The 15,216-nt window shown below is 53.5% G+C and overlaps 6 protein-coding genes across 6 annotated transcripts; 2 read left to right on the plus strand and 4 right to left on the minus strand.

Annotated features, from left to right (window-relative positions):
- Positions 1–1,376: 1,376 nt before the first annotated feature.
- Positions 1,377–4,002, minus strand: QC764_210970 (uncharacterized protein). Its single transcript, XM_062944802.1, has 4 exons — positions 3,642–4,002; positions 3,132–3,589; positions 1,921–3,101; positions 1,377–1,835 (listed from the first exon to the last, which is right to left on the minus strand). The coding sequence occupies exons 1-4, from the start codon at positions 3,898–3,900 to the stop codon at positions 1,697–1,699; spliced, it is 2,037 nt and encodes a 678-aa protein (XP_062803671.1). The 5' UTR covers positions 3,901–4,002; the 3' UTR covers positions 1,377–1,696.
- A 282-nt stretch (positions 4,003–4,284) lies between these two features.
- On the plus strand, positions 4,285–5,643 carry PUS4 (pseudouridine synthase pus4; the record flags this gene model as incomplete). The annotated part of the gene is made up of 1 exon (XM_062944803.1): positions 4,285–5,643. One exon carries the CDS (start codon positions 4,285–4,287, stop codon positions 5,641–5,643), a length of 1,359 nt encoding a protein of 452 aa, XP_062803672.1.
- Positions 5,644–6,233: 590 nt separating this feature from the next.
- QC764_210990 (uncharacterized protein) lies at positions 6,234–7,154 on the minus strand (the record flags this gene model as incomplete). The annotated part of the gene is made up of 1 exon (XM_062944804.1): positions 6,234–7,154. One exon carries the CDS (start codon positions 7,152–7,154, stop codon positions 6,234–6,236), a length of 921 nt encoding a protein of 306 aa, XP_062803673.1.
- Positions 7,155–8,054: 900 nt separating this feature from the next.
- Positions 8,055–9,593, minus strand: CSL4 (exosome 3'->5 exonuclease subunit ski4 (Csl4); the record flags this gene model as incomplete). Its single annotated transcript, XM_062944805.1, has 2 exons — positions 8,283–9,593; positions 8,055–8,225 (listed from the first exon to the last, which is right to left on the minus strand). The coding sequence occupies exons 1-2, from the start codon at positions 8,766–8,768 to the stop codon at positions 8,055–8,057; spliced, it is 657 nt and encodes a 218-aa protein (XP_062803674.1). The 5' UTR covers positions 8,769–9,593.
- ERG2 (C-8 sterol isomerase) lies at positions 8,797–10,373 on the plus strand. The gene is made up of 3 exons (XM_062944806.1): positions 8,797–8,892; positions 9,123–9,689; positions 9,750–10,373. Exons 2-3 carry the CDS (start codon positions 9,326–9,328, stop codon positions 10,112–10,114), a joined length of 729 nt encoding a protein of 242 aa, XP_062803675.1. The 5' UTR covers positions 8,797–8,892; positions 9,123–9,325; the 3' UTR covers positions 10,115–10,373.
- Positions 10,374–11,872: 1,499 nt separating this feature from the next.
- QC764_211020 (uncharacterized protein) lies at positions 11,873–13,393 on the minus strand (the record flags this gene model as incomplete). Its single annotated transcript, XM_062944807.1, has 1 exon — positions 11,873–13,393. One exon carries the CDS (start codon positions 13,391–13,393, stop codon positions 11,873–11,875), a length of 1,521 nt encoding a protein of 506 aa, XP_062803676.1.
- Positions 13,394–15,216: the final 1,823 nt, after the last annotated feature.

Here is a 15,216-nt window from a genome sequence, read left to right on the forward strand (position 1 = left end):
TTGACCGCAATAGTTTCTTCCCGCCCACAATAACGCCGTAATGACATTATGGGGTTTTCTGCTGATCCCGAATCCAGCAGGCGTCCAGCCAGCCCCAGCCAGCCCTACCGGTATTGAATCCAGAACCGCCTTCTGACCAACCCAACCCATCATCACCAACTGCTGCCTAGTCCAGATCAACTTCCTTCCACCCTCCCCCTTCGTGATTAACAGAGTCAACAAAGTCAGCAAACAGTGTGCACAGACTCCTCTTCCCCCCCCTCCCCAGCTCAAAGACAAGGGCCCGCGGGGAAACTTGCCGCACCTGGATTGCAGTCTAGCCTAGGCCCCCCTTCCCCGGTTTCCCATCCCACACGCTCCCCATTTCCCGGGTCAGACACTAGACAGGGGAGGGGTTTCAGTCCAGGGCTGACAGCCAGCCAAATCCTCATCGGCGACGAGGCCGGCCGGTGGACGGGTATACCCCAGACCGGACTATCTCAGAACACAGCCCAAACCCCGGACGGACCCGCGTGGTGGTGGGCGTGTCCCGCAGCTGTCAACTGTCAGAAAACGCCCCCAACCCCATTGTTTTCATTACCTCTTCTTGTCCAGGGACCCCTACGGAGGGAAGAGGGTCATTTCGCCGGGGGAAGACTCACTTGGAATAATACCAAGCAACGCCCGACCGACCGACCGACCGACCGACCGACCGACCGACCGACCGACTGACTGGCTGGTGATGAACAGAGGGTGCGGAGAGGAGAAGCTTGGACGGATGGCAGGGATACATAACAGCCACCCCGGTTAGGTACGGTGGGAGTTTATTATAGACCCCATCATCACCGGATCTTCCAGAACAGTCGTCGTCCAGGATTTTGTCAACGTCAACCCCCACTCTCCTAGTGTGCCTGTCCGGTCCACGCGCGTATTTACCTTATTGAGCCGGGTCATCTAATATCAAAAGAGAAGCCTCACCGCCCACGGATCAACAGGGGAACAAGTGAAAGAGGGGGCATGTGAGCTTGTTGAAAGGGTGCTGTAGCCGGACTCCCCGTCCCAACTCCGGGTTCACGGAACCGGCAGAAGGTTGCACAAGGTCGAGTGACAAGATTTGGCGACTCTTGTCACACCGCTCAAATTGGAAGGTTTTGTGTAAATAGTGCTGTGTGATGAATCGTGCCGAGAGGTCATGTGAGTGAATATACTATGGAGGTCTGGACATCAAGGAAATGTTACACTGGGCAAACCACAACCTCGAAGCATGGCAAAACCCTCCTCAGCCAGGGTCAACAACTGTACTTTCACGGGCTGGGTCACAAGAACTGGATGCAAAGGGTAGGCCAATGCAGGCAGCTGCTCAATGGCTTCTGCACCAATTCCAAAGAACAAACAAACTCGATTTAACACGCCCAGTAACCCCCAACCAATCCCGACAGTGTCAAAAGAGCAATAACGATACAGAAACCAACCTCACAACCCCCAAAGCATTCTGCCATGTCCATTCGCTCTGCCCCGTCAACGCCATTGTGGTGATTTGCCAACCTGAAGAAATTAACCCCCAACCACTCAAGCCCAAATGTCCCGTATCCTCTAATGAGCTCAAATCCTCTGCAAAACGTCTCCCAGAATATCATAAGACCATATCCCACCCAATTCATCCCATAAACATCAACAAAAAAAAACACCAAAAAACAACCCAAGAATCCAAACCAACTCAAACCAGCAACCTAGTCTTCACCCTATCCCTAAACACCTGGGCCTTCTCGTCTGGCTTGTTGTCTTTACCACCCAACACCCCCCTCTTCTTCTTCAACGACTCTTTCCCCTTCTCTCGAATCTTTGCTAGCAGATTACTAAGATACAATCCACATCAGCAAAACCATCTCTCACATAACAATACACGAAGCACGCATAGAAGCCAAAGGAGAAGCTACGTACTCAATAGGCAAATGGCCCCTTCTCCCCTCCGTCAGTGCCAGGTCAATTTTCTGCGTGTTGTACTCATGAGCCCGGAAGTGCTCCTCGATGATCTCTTGTGCGCCGGGCTCGTCGGCCGAGCGGACTACATAGCCGCATTCCTCGTTTGGACAGACCCACGAGCCGTTTGGCCCTGATGGTGATAAAGTTGGGAGACGTTCGGCTTGGATCACAATGCGAGAAGCACCTGCTGGCAGAGGCAGGAGGGATGCAGGGTCGTCGGGGGTTGCCAGTTCTGGATTTACCTCCGTTTCGACAGAATCGTCGCTGTCTTCATCGTCGTCATCGTGATCCAAATTATCCCCTTCGAAAGACTGAGTGAAACTGCGCTTCTCACACCGGCTGTCGTATTCATCCTCGTCTTCGTACAAATCGCTAGCTGGCCGCTTCTTCGACGATGGCCCTGGCCTCAACGTCGACCGCTTCCCAGAGACGACGTTACGATTCGAAGTAGTTGGGGCGGAGGGCTGCTGTGGTGCCCTCGGGGCTCTGTGTCCTATCCTGCCTCTGCGATACATCTGTGAGGGGATTTCCTCCTCCCTGACGTGCAAAAGCTGCCCGTCCCAGTTTCGCGACGTTGCCTCGAGCCACGTATGGAAGGGGGTCCCGGCCCAGATGTTCGGGTCCAGCCGTGGGAACAAGTCTTTGGCGTAATAAGAGAGAATCTCACGGGATCCACGATAGTCCTTGATCTTAGCTTTGAAATACACCATATTGAAAATCGTTGATGGCGCCCTAGCGTGTAAATCTGGGCTATCTTGAACCACCTCATCAAGGATTCCCAGAAGCCGATCAACCGGAGAATCGGGAACTGCCTGGGCAGCAGGAGAGGCCGACTGTGACGGGGCCTGCGGCAGTGGCTGGGGCGTGGCTGACGTCGGCTTTCCGATGTTCAAGTACTTTTCCGGCAGTGGTACCGGACTTTCTACTGGCCTTGACTGAGACTGCGAAATGGGTCTGCTCGGCAATTTCTGCGAGCGGGTAGGGGCAACTTCGACCATGTCCACATCTTGACCTTGGATAACCGCTTTGCTCTTCCTTCTCATCCGAAGGACCTCGTCTTCGGAGTCCTCCAGCTGAGGAGGTGGAGGCACCGGAATGGGCAGCCCCTTAGCTGCGTCCTCAACCCGTTTTTCAAGCTCCTGGTTCGCGTTAGCGTTTAAACCTCAGACATAGAACGTTATACTTGCCGGGTGCTTCGAAATGAGCCACTGCGCAAATCGTGTCGGCTTCCAGTCGAGCTGGTTCTCTTTCTTAAAGTGCGAGATGAAGAACTCGGCCCACTTGTCGCACAGAGCCTCCACCTCGTCCCTCACAATGCCGCTTCCAATCTTGACAGCATAATGCAGAAAGATCTGGTCGAGAGACAACGGGGGGGGCTGCTTTCTTCCGCTTTTCTTGCAGAGCTTGACCAACTTATGGTGATCGTCGTGGGCAACAAAGACACGATAGTAAAGGTTTGCTGCCTCGGCCACTTCCCGATACATAGGAAGGTACTTCCTGGATGGTTGGATTTCGAACCAACCAGAAGTACCGGACACCCAGAGGGCGAACGGCTCATCACTAATGGAGTACTTGGTTGAGTCTGTGATTTCGAGATGTACACCCTTGACCACGGGAATTTTGACACCTGGCGTTGATGGTCAGCCATAAGAGTCTCTGAAGGAATGAAGTGAGCACACATTTCTTGGTTTCTTTGTCGATTTCAAGCAATCCGCGAATCACCAAAGGTCCTTCTGAATGAACCATGAGGGGGTTGGCGAGTGTTTTGCCATCTTTCCGATAAATAATAGCGTCCGAGAGGACAAAACAGGGCCATTCGCCCTCGTCGGGGCCGAGTTCGACCGACGTCAGGGCTGCGCTCTCCTTGACATAATGAACAGAGTCGTGATCGACGGATTCAGAGCGCCTTGAACGCCCTGGCCGTCCTGGGCGTGGCATCGAGAGCTTGCTTGGAAAAGAATCGCCAAATGGTGTCAGAATTTGGAGGGGTCGTGCGTGTGAGGATAAGAATGAAGCTGAATACTGAGGTCGAGACGCGAAAGGAAGGCTGTCTGGAAGCGCAGGTAGCGGGCGGTATTCTTGACGCGGTTGGTTGTCAAGCCACACGCGTTAAGTGGAAGGTGCCCCACTACCCCACTTATCTGTACCATCTCATCTGATAACGATAACAACTCTTCCCCTGGTTCCTCAGCTCCATCGAAAACTTTAAGCTCGACCGCGACGCCGCCAATTCCACCCAAACCGAATGCGCTTGTCCCAAAACCAGCTGCACAACCCCAATTGAACCCCGGCAGAGTCGCAACTCTCTCACCAACCCCTCGCATGCCCCTTTTCCGGCCCAAGCCACTCCTGAAAATGGCCACATCCACAGGAGGCAAGATCCTCGAAGGTGTCTTCGGAATCAACAAACCCATCGGTATCTCCTCCGCCCAGGTAATCCGCGACTGCCAAAACTTTTTCGACCCCTCCGCTCGCTTCGCCCCCGCCCTCGAGCAGGTCCGTGAGCAGCGCGACAAAGAGTCCAAGTACCAGCGCAACCGCCGCCGCCGGTTCCCCAACAAGGTCCAAACCAAAATCGGCCACGGCGGCACCCTCGACCCCCTAGCCGGCGGTGTCCTGATCCTCGGAGTCGGCAAAGGCACCAAGTCCCTTCAGCAATTCCTCCTCTGCACCAAGACGTACGAAACAGTTGTCGTCTTCGGCGCCAGCACCGATACCTACGACCGGCTGGGCAAGATCATCAAGAAGGGCGACTATTCCAACGTCACCCGCGATGCCGTCGAGAAAGCGCTGGAACCATTCCGGGGGAAATACAGACAAATGCCGCCTTTGTACTCCTCCCTCAAAATGAACGGCAAACCCCTCTACGAATACGCCCGCGAAGGCAAGCCGATCCCCCGTGAGATTGAAACTCGAGAAGTCGAAGTGTCCGAACTCGAGCTGGTAGAATGGTACGAACCCGGCACGCACAAGCACTACTGGCCCGACGAGGAAGCCGGCCAGGCAGAAAAGGACGTCGCCCAGTCCGTCTGGCGCGTGGCCAAGGCGCAGGAGGACGGAGGGGAGGAATCAGCCGCCAAGATGGCCGCAGAGGAAGAGAGCAAAGCCCTCGAGGAGTTCAACTCCAAAAAGCGCGCCGCCGAGGAAGCAGTCGACGGCCTTGTCAGCGACGAGACGCGAGCCTCCAAGAGGGCAAAGAACGAGGAGGGAAACCCAGAAGACACCCTCATGTCGGGGGCTCTTGAAGTCAAAAAGGAGAAGCTGACCCAACCCCCCAAGGGAAGGGGCTCAGATCTTGTGCCTGTCAGACCAGATGACATGCCTGCCCCGTGGGAAGGCAAGGGCCCGCCGGCAGCCAAGATCCGCATGACGGTCACGTCTGGGTTTTACGTCCGGAGTTTGTGCCATGATCTCGGGGAGAAGTTGGGATGCGGGGCCATGATGGCGGAGCTGGTCCGTACCAGGCAGGGGCAGTTCACGCTTGGGGGGGCTAACTGTCTCGAGTATGACGATTTGCTTAGAGGGGAGGAGGTTTGGGGGCCACAAGTGGAGAGCATGCTTGACAAGTGGAACGCCCGGCCGGGAGAGATCCAGGAACCGACTGTTGAAAATGGGGGTATCAAGGTAGAGTCCGAGGCAGTGCCGGCGAGGGAGGAGGAGCCGGTTGCTGCTAGCGGTTAAAAAAAATCCGATGGTGGATATAGAAAGTGATGAGACAAAATACAATACCCGGGCTGATGGAATTGCCCCCGTTCAACTAGTACATTTAAACAGACGTTGATATGCAGTGGGGAGCCCCCCCACAAACTACCCTTGTCGATCAAGAGCCGCATTTCTTAGCTTCAGTCTGGGGTTGCCGGGATGTCTTGCTTTTGGAGGCTTGGCAAGGGTCCTTTTCATGCACGTCATTTTGTCGACGTCAAGAGTTGGGATTTCTCATTCAAGAGGAAGGTTCAGTTCTAGACAACAGTGATATGCCAGGTCAGAAATGAATTATATTACTGACTATCCCAAAACTCCAGATGTCTGCCCCAATATGCCAAGTTATCCAAGATGACCATCCCAATCATCCCCAAACCTCCGTTAACCTTGGTATCATGTGTTTCCCCAAAGATAAAAAACACCCGTTTCCCTTCCATTCAGCATTAAAATCTTCCATCCTGTCTTCGACATGAGTCAACCGTTGAGTTCCTCCAACTTCAGTTTCCCATCTCATCGTCCTTCGTATTAAAACCACCGTCCAACCATCCCATCACTATCCTTCTATCCCCCTACGCCTCCCCCTCCCCCAGCACCCCCCTAACCCGTCCAATCCTTTCCAACCCCCTCTCCAGCACCTCCAACCGCCTCCTCCTCTCCCCCTCCTGTCCCACCAACTCCCCAACCCTCTTCTCCAGCTCCGCCCTCGCCCTCCTCTCGCTCGCAACCATCTCATTCGCCTGCTCAAACAAACTCACGCTCAGCTCCTCCACCTCCCTACTCGTCTGATTCAACCTCTTCTCCACCTCCATCCTCCTCGCCTGCTCCCTCCCCAACGCCGTCAGCAAATCCCCCGTCGTCATTTGCCCCGACTCTGGAGCAGTCGCCAGACTAGGAAGATTATAAAGCGTCGCAGAAGGCGGCACACTAGGTATAGGTGAACGAGGCGAGACCGGAATCGAAGGCAAAGGCTTCAAATTGCTCGTCGATTTCCTCGACGACAACAGCGCAGAAATCCTCGTTGCGGCGGCAGGAAGAAATGATGTTCTTGACGGCGAAGGAAGGGCCGATGTTACCGAACTAGGAGGGGTAGGCAAAGGGGAGCCTTCCTGAAGTAAGGTTTGTTTCTGCTGTTGGTGTTGTTGGGGTTGTTTCTGCGGTGAAGGGGACGAGGAGGATGTTGTTGGCGATGAGGAAGAAGCCGCCGACGGGGAGCTAGGAGTTGACGATCTCGACTCTGATGACAACTGAGCGCGGAGCTTCGTCAGCTCGTCTTCGTAGTCGGCCCATCGGTCGACCGCTGCTGAGGCCTTTGCGTTGAGGAGTTTGATCTGGGATTGGAGCTCGGTGATTTGCTTCTGGGCGGAGAGGAGGGCGGCTTGGGTTTGCTGGTAGGCGGGAAGGGAGGGAGGGAGAGGGGGTGCCGCAGGTTGGGCAGCTGCGGCTTGTCGTCGCGGCGGTGCTGGTGCTGGGTGTGGTATCGTCGGTGCCATTGCTGTCGATGTCTGCTGGCCCTGTTGCTGTTCGTGGCCTTGTCCCTGTTGTTTCTGGGGTTGTGGGTGTCATGACCTCGGTGGCGATCATGGTTGTGTATCACCGCGCGGCGGCCGTCGGTGTGTCGTCGCAAGTTGGGAGACTATCACGGAGTTTGTTTCGTCGAAGTGTAAAGGTGTAGGTGGCAGGAGAGGCGACGTCGTCTTTGATGTTTGTTTGCCATGAGCTGGAATGAAAAAGAGGGCGGCTAGGCAATGGAAGGAAGCGTTGGTGGCTGCGTCTCGGCTTGGCATGCGAGGTTTGCAGGGATCCAGCGCTCCCCCCTCCACCAGGGCCAACATCGTCATGGACATGCGCATTATAGATCGGCAACCAATCCGAGAAATCGTCGAGTGGAATTTTATGTCACTAACGCTGAGTAGCTGCAGGTACCGCTTCATCCCGTTCTATTCGCTATGGAACATCTCGTCCCGCGGGTTGCTTGGACATGGACTTTCGTCCGTGTGCTCATGCAAAGTGAGCCCGCCATCCGCTTTGTTTCCCTTAAACCCCTCGGCAGTCTGCTGCCGTCCTCCACGATCAAAAGTGTAACATATTATGCAGACATTAATCTGAGATAAACAGATGCTTAGCTCTCGCTGGTCTTTGCTTGAACCAACCCGCTAGTGCTCTCTCGTATGTGGTGACTTTTGATTCAGATCCCAACATGTCTGATCAGATGGCTGAGGTTGCCCGTGGATGTGGTGAGCGAGGCTTACCCAGCCTCGTTCATACGGCCGGCCGGTCTTTGGCCTCGCATTTCGTCTTCAATGCCAGCCTTTTCAAACATCCGATCACAATGGTCAATACGATCTCCAGATGTTTCTCATCCTTGCTCGACAGAGTGAGTCCCCTCCTCTTCAATATGGCTTCGCAACCTTTCTCAACTCAGTCAAGTCGGTCTCTGGGTCCCGGTACTCCTTCCAACTGACAGGATGCATCGCATTGCCGGCTTCACTCGTGGCTAAAATAACACCCAGCTCATTACGAGCAGTGGAAAGATAATAGTTAGCCTGGTCACCCAGTGAGATCTGTTTACAATGTTAGCAAACTGTGTGATGTCTCAATGACCACACAAAAGCACATACCACTTCAGCCCTGACGATATCCCCCGGTCTGAAGCTCTCATAGATCTTGACCCTGTCCTTCTCTGTAGCCCTGACATCCTGCACACGGATCAAGCCCTGCCATTCAGCATCCAGCACCGTGTCGCCGCACACCAGTATCGCAACAACAGCCTGCCTCGGTGTGATGCGAATCACTCTGCAGAGTACCACATTCCCTACCTCGGGCAGCACCTCGCGCTTCTTTTGGCCGGCGTGGTCGGAGCCCGCGGACCGCGTGGGGACCGTCACCGAGATTGTGGGGAGCTCCGCAGGGGCCGGGGCCGGTGTGATTTTTGTGAGCCGCTTCACTGGTCCTGGAGCTTTAGCAGGTTGAGCGATGTGTACTGTGCCCATGAGCGAAGCATGAACGTTGTGATTGTGAATGTGAGTCCCTGGCCCGGGCTGGTATCGGGATGTTGAACCCAAGAGCTGGCCTGGGATGGCCAAGGTGGGGTTTGATGTTGTCATGATAGCGAGTATCCTTATCGCCCTTCAACTCGCTTCTGTCGCAATGGAGGGGTTTTCAAAACAACTGCTTTGAAACTCGATCGGAAAGTGCCGCCTGGGGTGTGGAAAATTCGATATGCCAGATGTGAGTGCCGTTGGTTTGAAAAAAAAAAAAGTGAGAGCTACCAAGTGATGAGAGCCTTGGCAAATGTCGGGAATGCGATATCCGGATGGTTCGACAGGTTCTGTCAGCGTGAGTTGGAGGCCGAAAAAAAGATGCAATCCTGCTTGCCAAGCCGATTCTGCCAGCTCAAGGGTCCTGTGGGTTTTTATCCCTGCGTATCCGTTGGTCCAGCTCATCTGATAACTCCACAGGAGCTCGAGCTAAACCCCGGTCTAGCCCGCTCACCGCCCACTCTGAGCCAGCGCAACGGTAAAGGGGAAGTGATGTGCGAGGCGCGCGACAGCTCGCGCTTTTGAATTTCCTATACAATTAGTGGGCTCAATTCCTCTTTTTCTTCCTTTCTCTCTTTCCCCCCATCCCTCTCCTCCTTGCCTTTGTATCTCCAAACATCACAATGGCACCCAAATCCTCTTCCCCGGCCAAGAAGGCCACCGCCTGTGCTTGCAGCCACAAGAGCTGCTGCAGCAGTCTCACCACCTTCTTCAAGTGGTTCGCCATCCTCTTCGCCGTCCTGGCTCCCATCTTCTACGTCCTCGACCAAAACGTCGACAAGTTCTACGTCTTCAACCTCCCCCAGCTCGATGCCGTCACTAAGGCCGCCATCAACGCCCACCCCGGCGACACCAAGGCCATGGTCAAGTACATCGTCGACGAGCTCAAGGCCGACGTGACCGTCAGCCGCTACGTCAACACCGATGAGCAGTGGGTATTCAACAACGCCGGCGGCGCCATGGGAGCCATGTACATCATCCATGCCAGTAAGTCTATTTGCTTTTCCAACTCTCCAATATTGCATAACCTAACATTAAACCCCCCAGGTTTCACCGAATACCTCATCATCTTCGGCACCGCCATCGGCACAGAAGGCCACACGGGCCGCCACACCGCCGATGATTACTTCCACATCCTCACCGGCACCCAAACCGCCTACGTCCCCGGCGAGTATGAGCCCGAGGTCTATCCCCCGGGAACCATCCACCACCTCCGCCGCGGCGACGTCAAGCAGTACCGCATGCCCGAGTCCTGCTTCGCCCTCGAGTACGCGCGCGGGTGGATCCCCCCCATGCTCTTTTTCGGCTTCGCCGACGGTCTCTTCAGCACGCTGGACTTCCCCACCTTGTGGAGGACGACGTATCTTACTGCTGAGCAGATGTTGGGGAATCTTGTCAAGGGCAAGTTTTAAGGGGATTGTGAGAAAGGAATAGACGGGGGTGTGTGTATATAAAATCTTTCTTGTACTAGTACGATATTATATTAGACAAAAGAAGGAAGGGGGATTATATGACTGGGAACATAATGGATTGGATTGGGTTGGAACGCGGCATGGGATAAATGCCAGTGGTCAATTCAATGGGTTCAAAAATGGAATAATATGAATAATTCATCTGAGTTCTTATGCTGGGACAGTTAAAAAAAAAAAAATGTTTAACTGCACCCACCGCAGCCACTGATGAATGCTGGATATGTTTGGTGGGTTAGGGTTGGGCATTCACATCTCACTTGCTCAAACTTACCAATCTAAGCTTTCCACATTCTTTTGGTCAGTCTGTCAGATGTTCACTTTGCCTATCGAGCGAGTAGTTATCGAAAGTCAGAGTGACTCGGTGCTAGTATTGGTGCTAATAACAAAGTCTGATATTTATTGACATGAGAAACTCGGCCTATCTTGCTTGCTTCAGCTTTTTTTCATCTCTTCACATGTGATAATAATCATGTTGCTTTATTACTATATATCATCGGAGCGTTGAGCCCCCCGGCCGCAAAAAGGTCAAGACCTGGAAAAAAAAGAATATTGAGGTTCGTGGGAGGGAGCGGTTAGAGAGTATGGAAAAGTCAAGTAAGTCCCTGCTCTATGAGAACGTGTGATAACGAATCCTGGTCTTCGGTGAATTGCGTTGCGAGTTCTTGACTTGCAGCTTCTCCAATACCTATCACAGGGCTTTTTCATCTTATACATAGTTTTCATGAAATTGACTCTCATTCCCATTGACCTGCCGACTTGCATGCACCCTTATCCATGATATCCCAACAAACAACTCAACACCATCACTCACTCATTCACTCACTCACTCACTCACTCTCCCGATCTAGAAACCAAAAAATACAGATGGCTCGACTCTGTTCCTATTCCTACCCCCATTTTCAAATTATTTACAATTATTTATCGTATGACGCGTCTGAAAATGGGGTAAGAGATATATATATACACGGAAAAGAACAAAATGTGTTGAGTAGTTTTGCTCGCTTTACTTTTAGATGAACCACCCCCCTCCCATCCCAAACTTTTGATAGCCCATTCATCCGTTTGCCCTTTCAAGCCATTCACCCATCCTTTCATCCCCATGATTTTGAACTCGACAAAAAACCCCCCCCCCAAAAAAAGGAGCATCCCATATATCCCTCCCCCTCAATCCAACTTCATTTGGTATTTGATGATGATGATGATGACGATGATGACGATGATGTGAAAAAGTTTAGAAAATAGAAATAAGAGAAAAACCACCTATATAAACACACACATATGAGATGTGGGATAAAAAAAAGACAAAAATGAAAACCCGCCATCATCTTTACATGACTCTGGTCGTTTCCATCCCGTGAAATAACAAAAGGGGAAAGAGAAACAAGATGTCTTCACACATCCCATCGTCGATCTGCTTTTTGCTTTTGATAAAAAACTTCGCCACCCCCCTTCCCCCCCCGCTCAAGACCATGCTCAATGGACTCGCTTTCGCGCGCCCCCCATGACGACAACAGAAAATGCTGATAGGAAAGCAGTTCCTCCATAAAACCAAAAAAAAAACAAAAAAACCCCGGTTTTTTTTGTGGCCGCAGTCGCTAATCTCTCCGTCTGACCAAGAAAAAAGATACGGAAAAGCTCAACATCGAAAAGCTTAAACAACCCCCCCTCCCAAAATAGAACAGAGCCGTTTTGCGCCCTCTATGCAAGCCACCCTTCATCCTCCCGCTTGGGACCTCGCATCACCAGACCCTCATCCTCGTCGTCATCATCCTCATCTTCAGAGTCGTGCCTGTCTCCATTTTGGTGTTGGTGGTGGTGATACTCCCCATTTCTCGGAACCGACCCGTTTTGTTGTTGGTGGTGATTACGGTCCCCGTTTGCGTGTCCCTCTTCTGGCTGGTGATTACTGCCGCTCTTGACGCCATAATCGTTACCGTTGCCATTGTTCTCCGGCTCCGTCTCGCCTTCGTCCTCCTCTTCCAGCATCCACGTCAAACCATTCGCGTGCTCCTCCAGAGGGAAAACCTCGCGCGCATACTCCTCCAGCCCTCGTGGTCCTTCCCAGAGCTCCAGGGCAGTCTTGGGGCAGTCGTTCTCCAGCTCGAGGTCGCCAAAGTAAGGGGGCTGCTTCTTCGGGTCGTCACCTCCAAGGGTGAACAACGTCTCCAGAGCCTCCAGCTGGCAGCGATAACCCTCGGGAATCGGCACCGTGACCTCAATCGGGCCTTGGACATAGCGCACCGGCCGACCGACCCCCTTCGCAAAGTGGCGGCACGCCTCCCTGGGAGTGAGCATCTCGTAGGCGAGAGCGATGCGCTTGCCGCCGCCCCATTTCTTCACACCGTCCTTGAAGATCTGCAGGACGGCTGGCCCCACGTCATGTTCTGCATCAAGCCAAGGAAGCTTGGCGTCGGGGTGAAAAGGGGCCTGCCAGACAAAGGAGCCGTCTTTTTGCAGGGCGGTGCAAAACAGAGGGTACGGAAGAGATGTGAAGTTGTTGTTATATATACCCGTGTAAACAAACGTTGCTGGCAACCCGATTTTCCTAACATATTCCTCGACCTGGTGCTTCGAAGACCAAAGTGGCAGCGATGGCCAGTCTGGGTTATAAGTGTTGTGATCCGGCATGGATGAATAAACATAATGCTGAATGCCTGCCGCCTTTGCCGCGTCGGCGAGAGCCTCGCCGATGAGATTCTCATCGCCATAAAATGTGGTGTTGATAAAGGCCAGCTGGGTACCCCGGAAGAGCTCCTTGATCAGGTTGTGATTGACGCCGATGCCGGAGATAGGACCATTCTTAGATACGTCAATCTGTGCAGGCTCGCCGGGTTTGCTCTTCTCCTTTGTGTACAGCTCTCCAAGGAGGACCGTCACGTTGGGGTTGGTGGCCACTTCGGTAGCGATCACGCCCTCGAGATTCCTCATCTGGGCTCGAACATGGTAGCCGACTGCTGTGGCAACCCGGATGAAGGAAGCAGCCTGTCTGCCGGCAGCATTGATAACGGCGATTGTCTTATCAGGACCGGTCAGAAACCTTTTGGCCGGGCGGAAGGTCAAAGAATTATTCCTCGACATGAGGGGTGAGCCATCTGAGTAGGAGGACCTGGAGTGTTTGTGTCGCCTCTCGATTTCGGTTTGGGGGTGGGTGTTGATTCTGATTTCCCTGGGTGCCGGGGCCGGCCTGTAGGCAAGGTCTGAGTGTAGCTCGACCGTCATGGTGAATCCTTTCTGTTGCGAAGATGATCTTGGGTGTAGATAGGGGTGGTGTATGTATGCGAACTTTTCGAGCAATCCGTTGGCTCCAGAAAAGAAAAGTCGGTTTTAACTGTTCAAGCTCCTCGATTTCTCTTTCTCTGAGTCTTGGAAGAAAGACGACGGCGGGTTGGGCGTCTCTGGCGCAGTGATTTCGGATGGAGTGCTATCGGTATCTCGCCAGTGATAAAGGACATCAGATTGACACAGCTAACTTTCACGGGCATGCGCCCCAAACGGCCCAGCAGCAGCGGTGTGGGCGGGAGGCGGCGCTTCAGGGAGGGTGCTTGAAAACGGTAAAGCTTCTGGTGCCTGGAAACAAGCAGGACTGTTGCGCAGACAGGAAAGGGTGGTTTTGTTGTGATTTTCTCTCTCTCTCTCTCTCTCTGACTGCAGAGAGACAACAGCTTGTGAACCCTGACGGATAGGATAGCTTTGGTGCCGCGTCGCACACAAGGAACGGGTTGAGCTCGGCGTCGATGGCGTATTATTCTGGGCAGTGGTTATCTGTTAGTGGGGTTCTTGCCGATTGCGGGGCAAGCAGGGGCACTGATAAAAGATAAAAGAAGAGACAGGCAAGGCAGGGCAAGGTAGGGCAGGGCAGGGCAGCAGGACAACAGACCACAAGCAGGATGGAGGGCGGGAAGGCGAAGACGGAGGGTGTCACCCGAGAGGTAGATCAGAGAGAGAGAGAGGTATGGATAGGTCTCTGCTTATGCTTTTTTTTTCTTATCCAGGGCTTGGAGATAGGATGACTCGGGAGATAACACAAATCACAAAGCTCTGTCCACCCTCTCCAGCGTTGCTCTGGGACTGACCACATGACGAGCTTCGTGATGAGAAGACGACGGGCGGCATGTCCCATGCGGGCATCGTTGGACATTGTCGCCGCCGTTTCAATGACAGGGACCTCCTTGCGCAATCGCGGCAGGCCAACAAAGGGAAGCAAATCGAAAGCTCGCAACCCAGCTCTGGCCGTGCTTGCGGGACCCGATCTCCCCACTCTCCAGAGTCTTGTTTTCAGTGCTAAAGACATCGTCCCATGCGGGAAATGGGGCGAGACAACTTGTCGACACCCACCGTATCCACAGCAAAGAGCTCAGCAGGACGGTCAGAGAGAAAAAAAAAAAAGCTGCCATGGACGCGGTGAGTGCCGGCCAATCGGGTACACCTCGTCCACCTAGTCCAGCGCACGCTTCGTCGTCTGCTTCGCTCAATGGCCCGATATTGATATTGCCTACCTCTCTGGAGGAGCAGCAAGCGCGGGTTGAGCTGGGGCCTGGTGGGCAAGCAGACTGATCGAGACTTGATGATGTTGCAGACTGTTTGTCACAGATTCCAGGGTTTGGTCCAGCTGCCCACGCAGGCTGTGTGGATGACGATGATGGCCATGCCATGATCCGGGGGCAGTGAGAAAATGGCCGTAGTGTAGGGATGGATGTGAGCAACCTGGATCCGGTACGGAGCAGAGAGATAACGCATCAGGGCACGAGGCACAGGGTTGCATGTAAGCCAATATCAGCCGGACCGGTCTGTTAGCACAGTACCTTTCCTATGTCTCTGCTGTCCAGCGGCGAGAGAGGCTGTCGTACAGAATCGTAATGGCTGATAATAAATCTCATCCTCTTTCCAATGGCATTGCCTGGTGGAATTCGAGGTAAGCACAAGCTGCCTCGCTGTCTCAAAGAGGCAGCCGCATTCGGCATTTGCTGTTTGATATCCGTGCAATCTCGCTCACAGTGCTGCCAGCTAGAGATAACGGCCTGGCTGGGCAGAGCACCACTGGG

The sequence above is a fragment of the Podospora pseudoanserina genome, chromosome 2 (assembly GCF_035222485.1).
Source record: "Podospora pseudoanserina strain CBS 124.78 chromosome 2, whole genome shotgun sequence".
Taxonomy (NCBI): Eukaryota; Fungi; Ascomycota; class Sordariomycetes; order Sordariales; family Podosporaceae; genus Podospora; species Podospora pseudoanserina.

What these genes read in the sequence shown, in the direction of transcription:
- QC764_210970 (XM_062944802.1), bottom strand. Translation starts at nt 3,900, where the DNA reads ATGCCACGCCCAGGACGGCCAGGGCGTTCAAGGCGCTCTGAATCCGTC. An exon ending in CGACAAAGAAACCAAGAAAT is followed by an intron (nt 3,590 to 3,641) that starts GTGTGCTCACTT and finishes CATCAACGCCAG; the next exon opens with GTGTCAAAATTCCCGTGGTC. An exon ending in CGGCAAGTATAACGTTCTAT is followed by an intron (nt 3,102 to 3,131) that starts GTCTGAGGTTTA and finishes AACGCGAACCAG; the next exon opens with GAGCTTGAAAAACGGGTTGA.
- ERG2 (XM_062944806.1), top strand. Translation starts at nt 9,326, where the DNA reads ATGGCACCCAAATCCTCTTCCCCGGCCAAGAAGGCCACCGCCTGTGCT. An exon ending in CATGTACATCATCCATGCCA is followed by an intron (nt 9,690 to 9,749) that starts GTAAGTCTATTT and finishes TAAACCCCCCAG; the next exon opens with GTTTCACCGAATACCTCATC.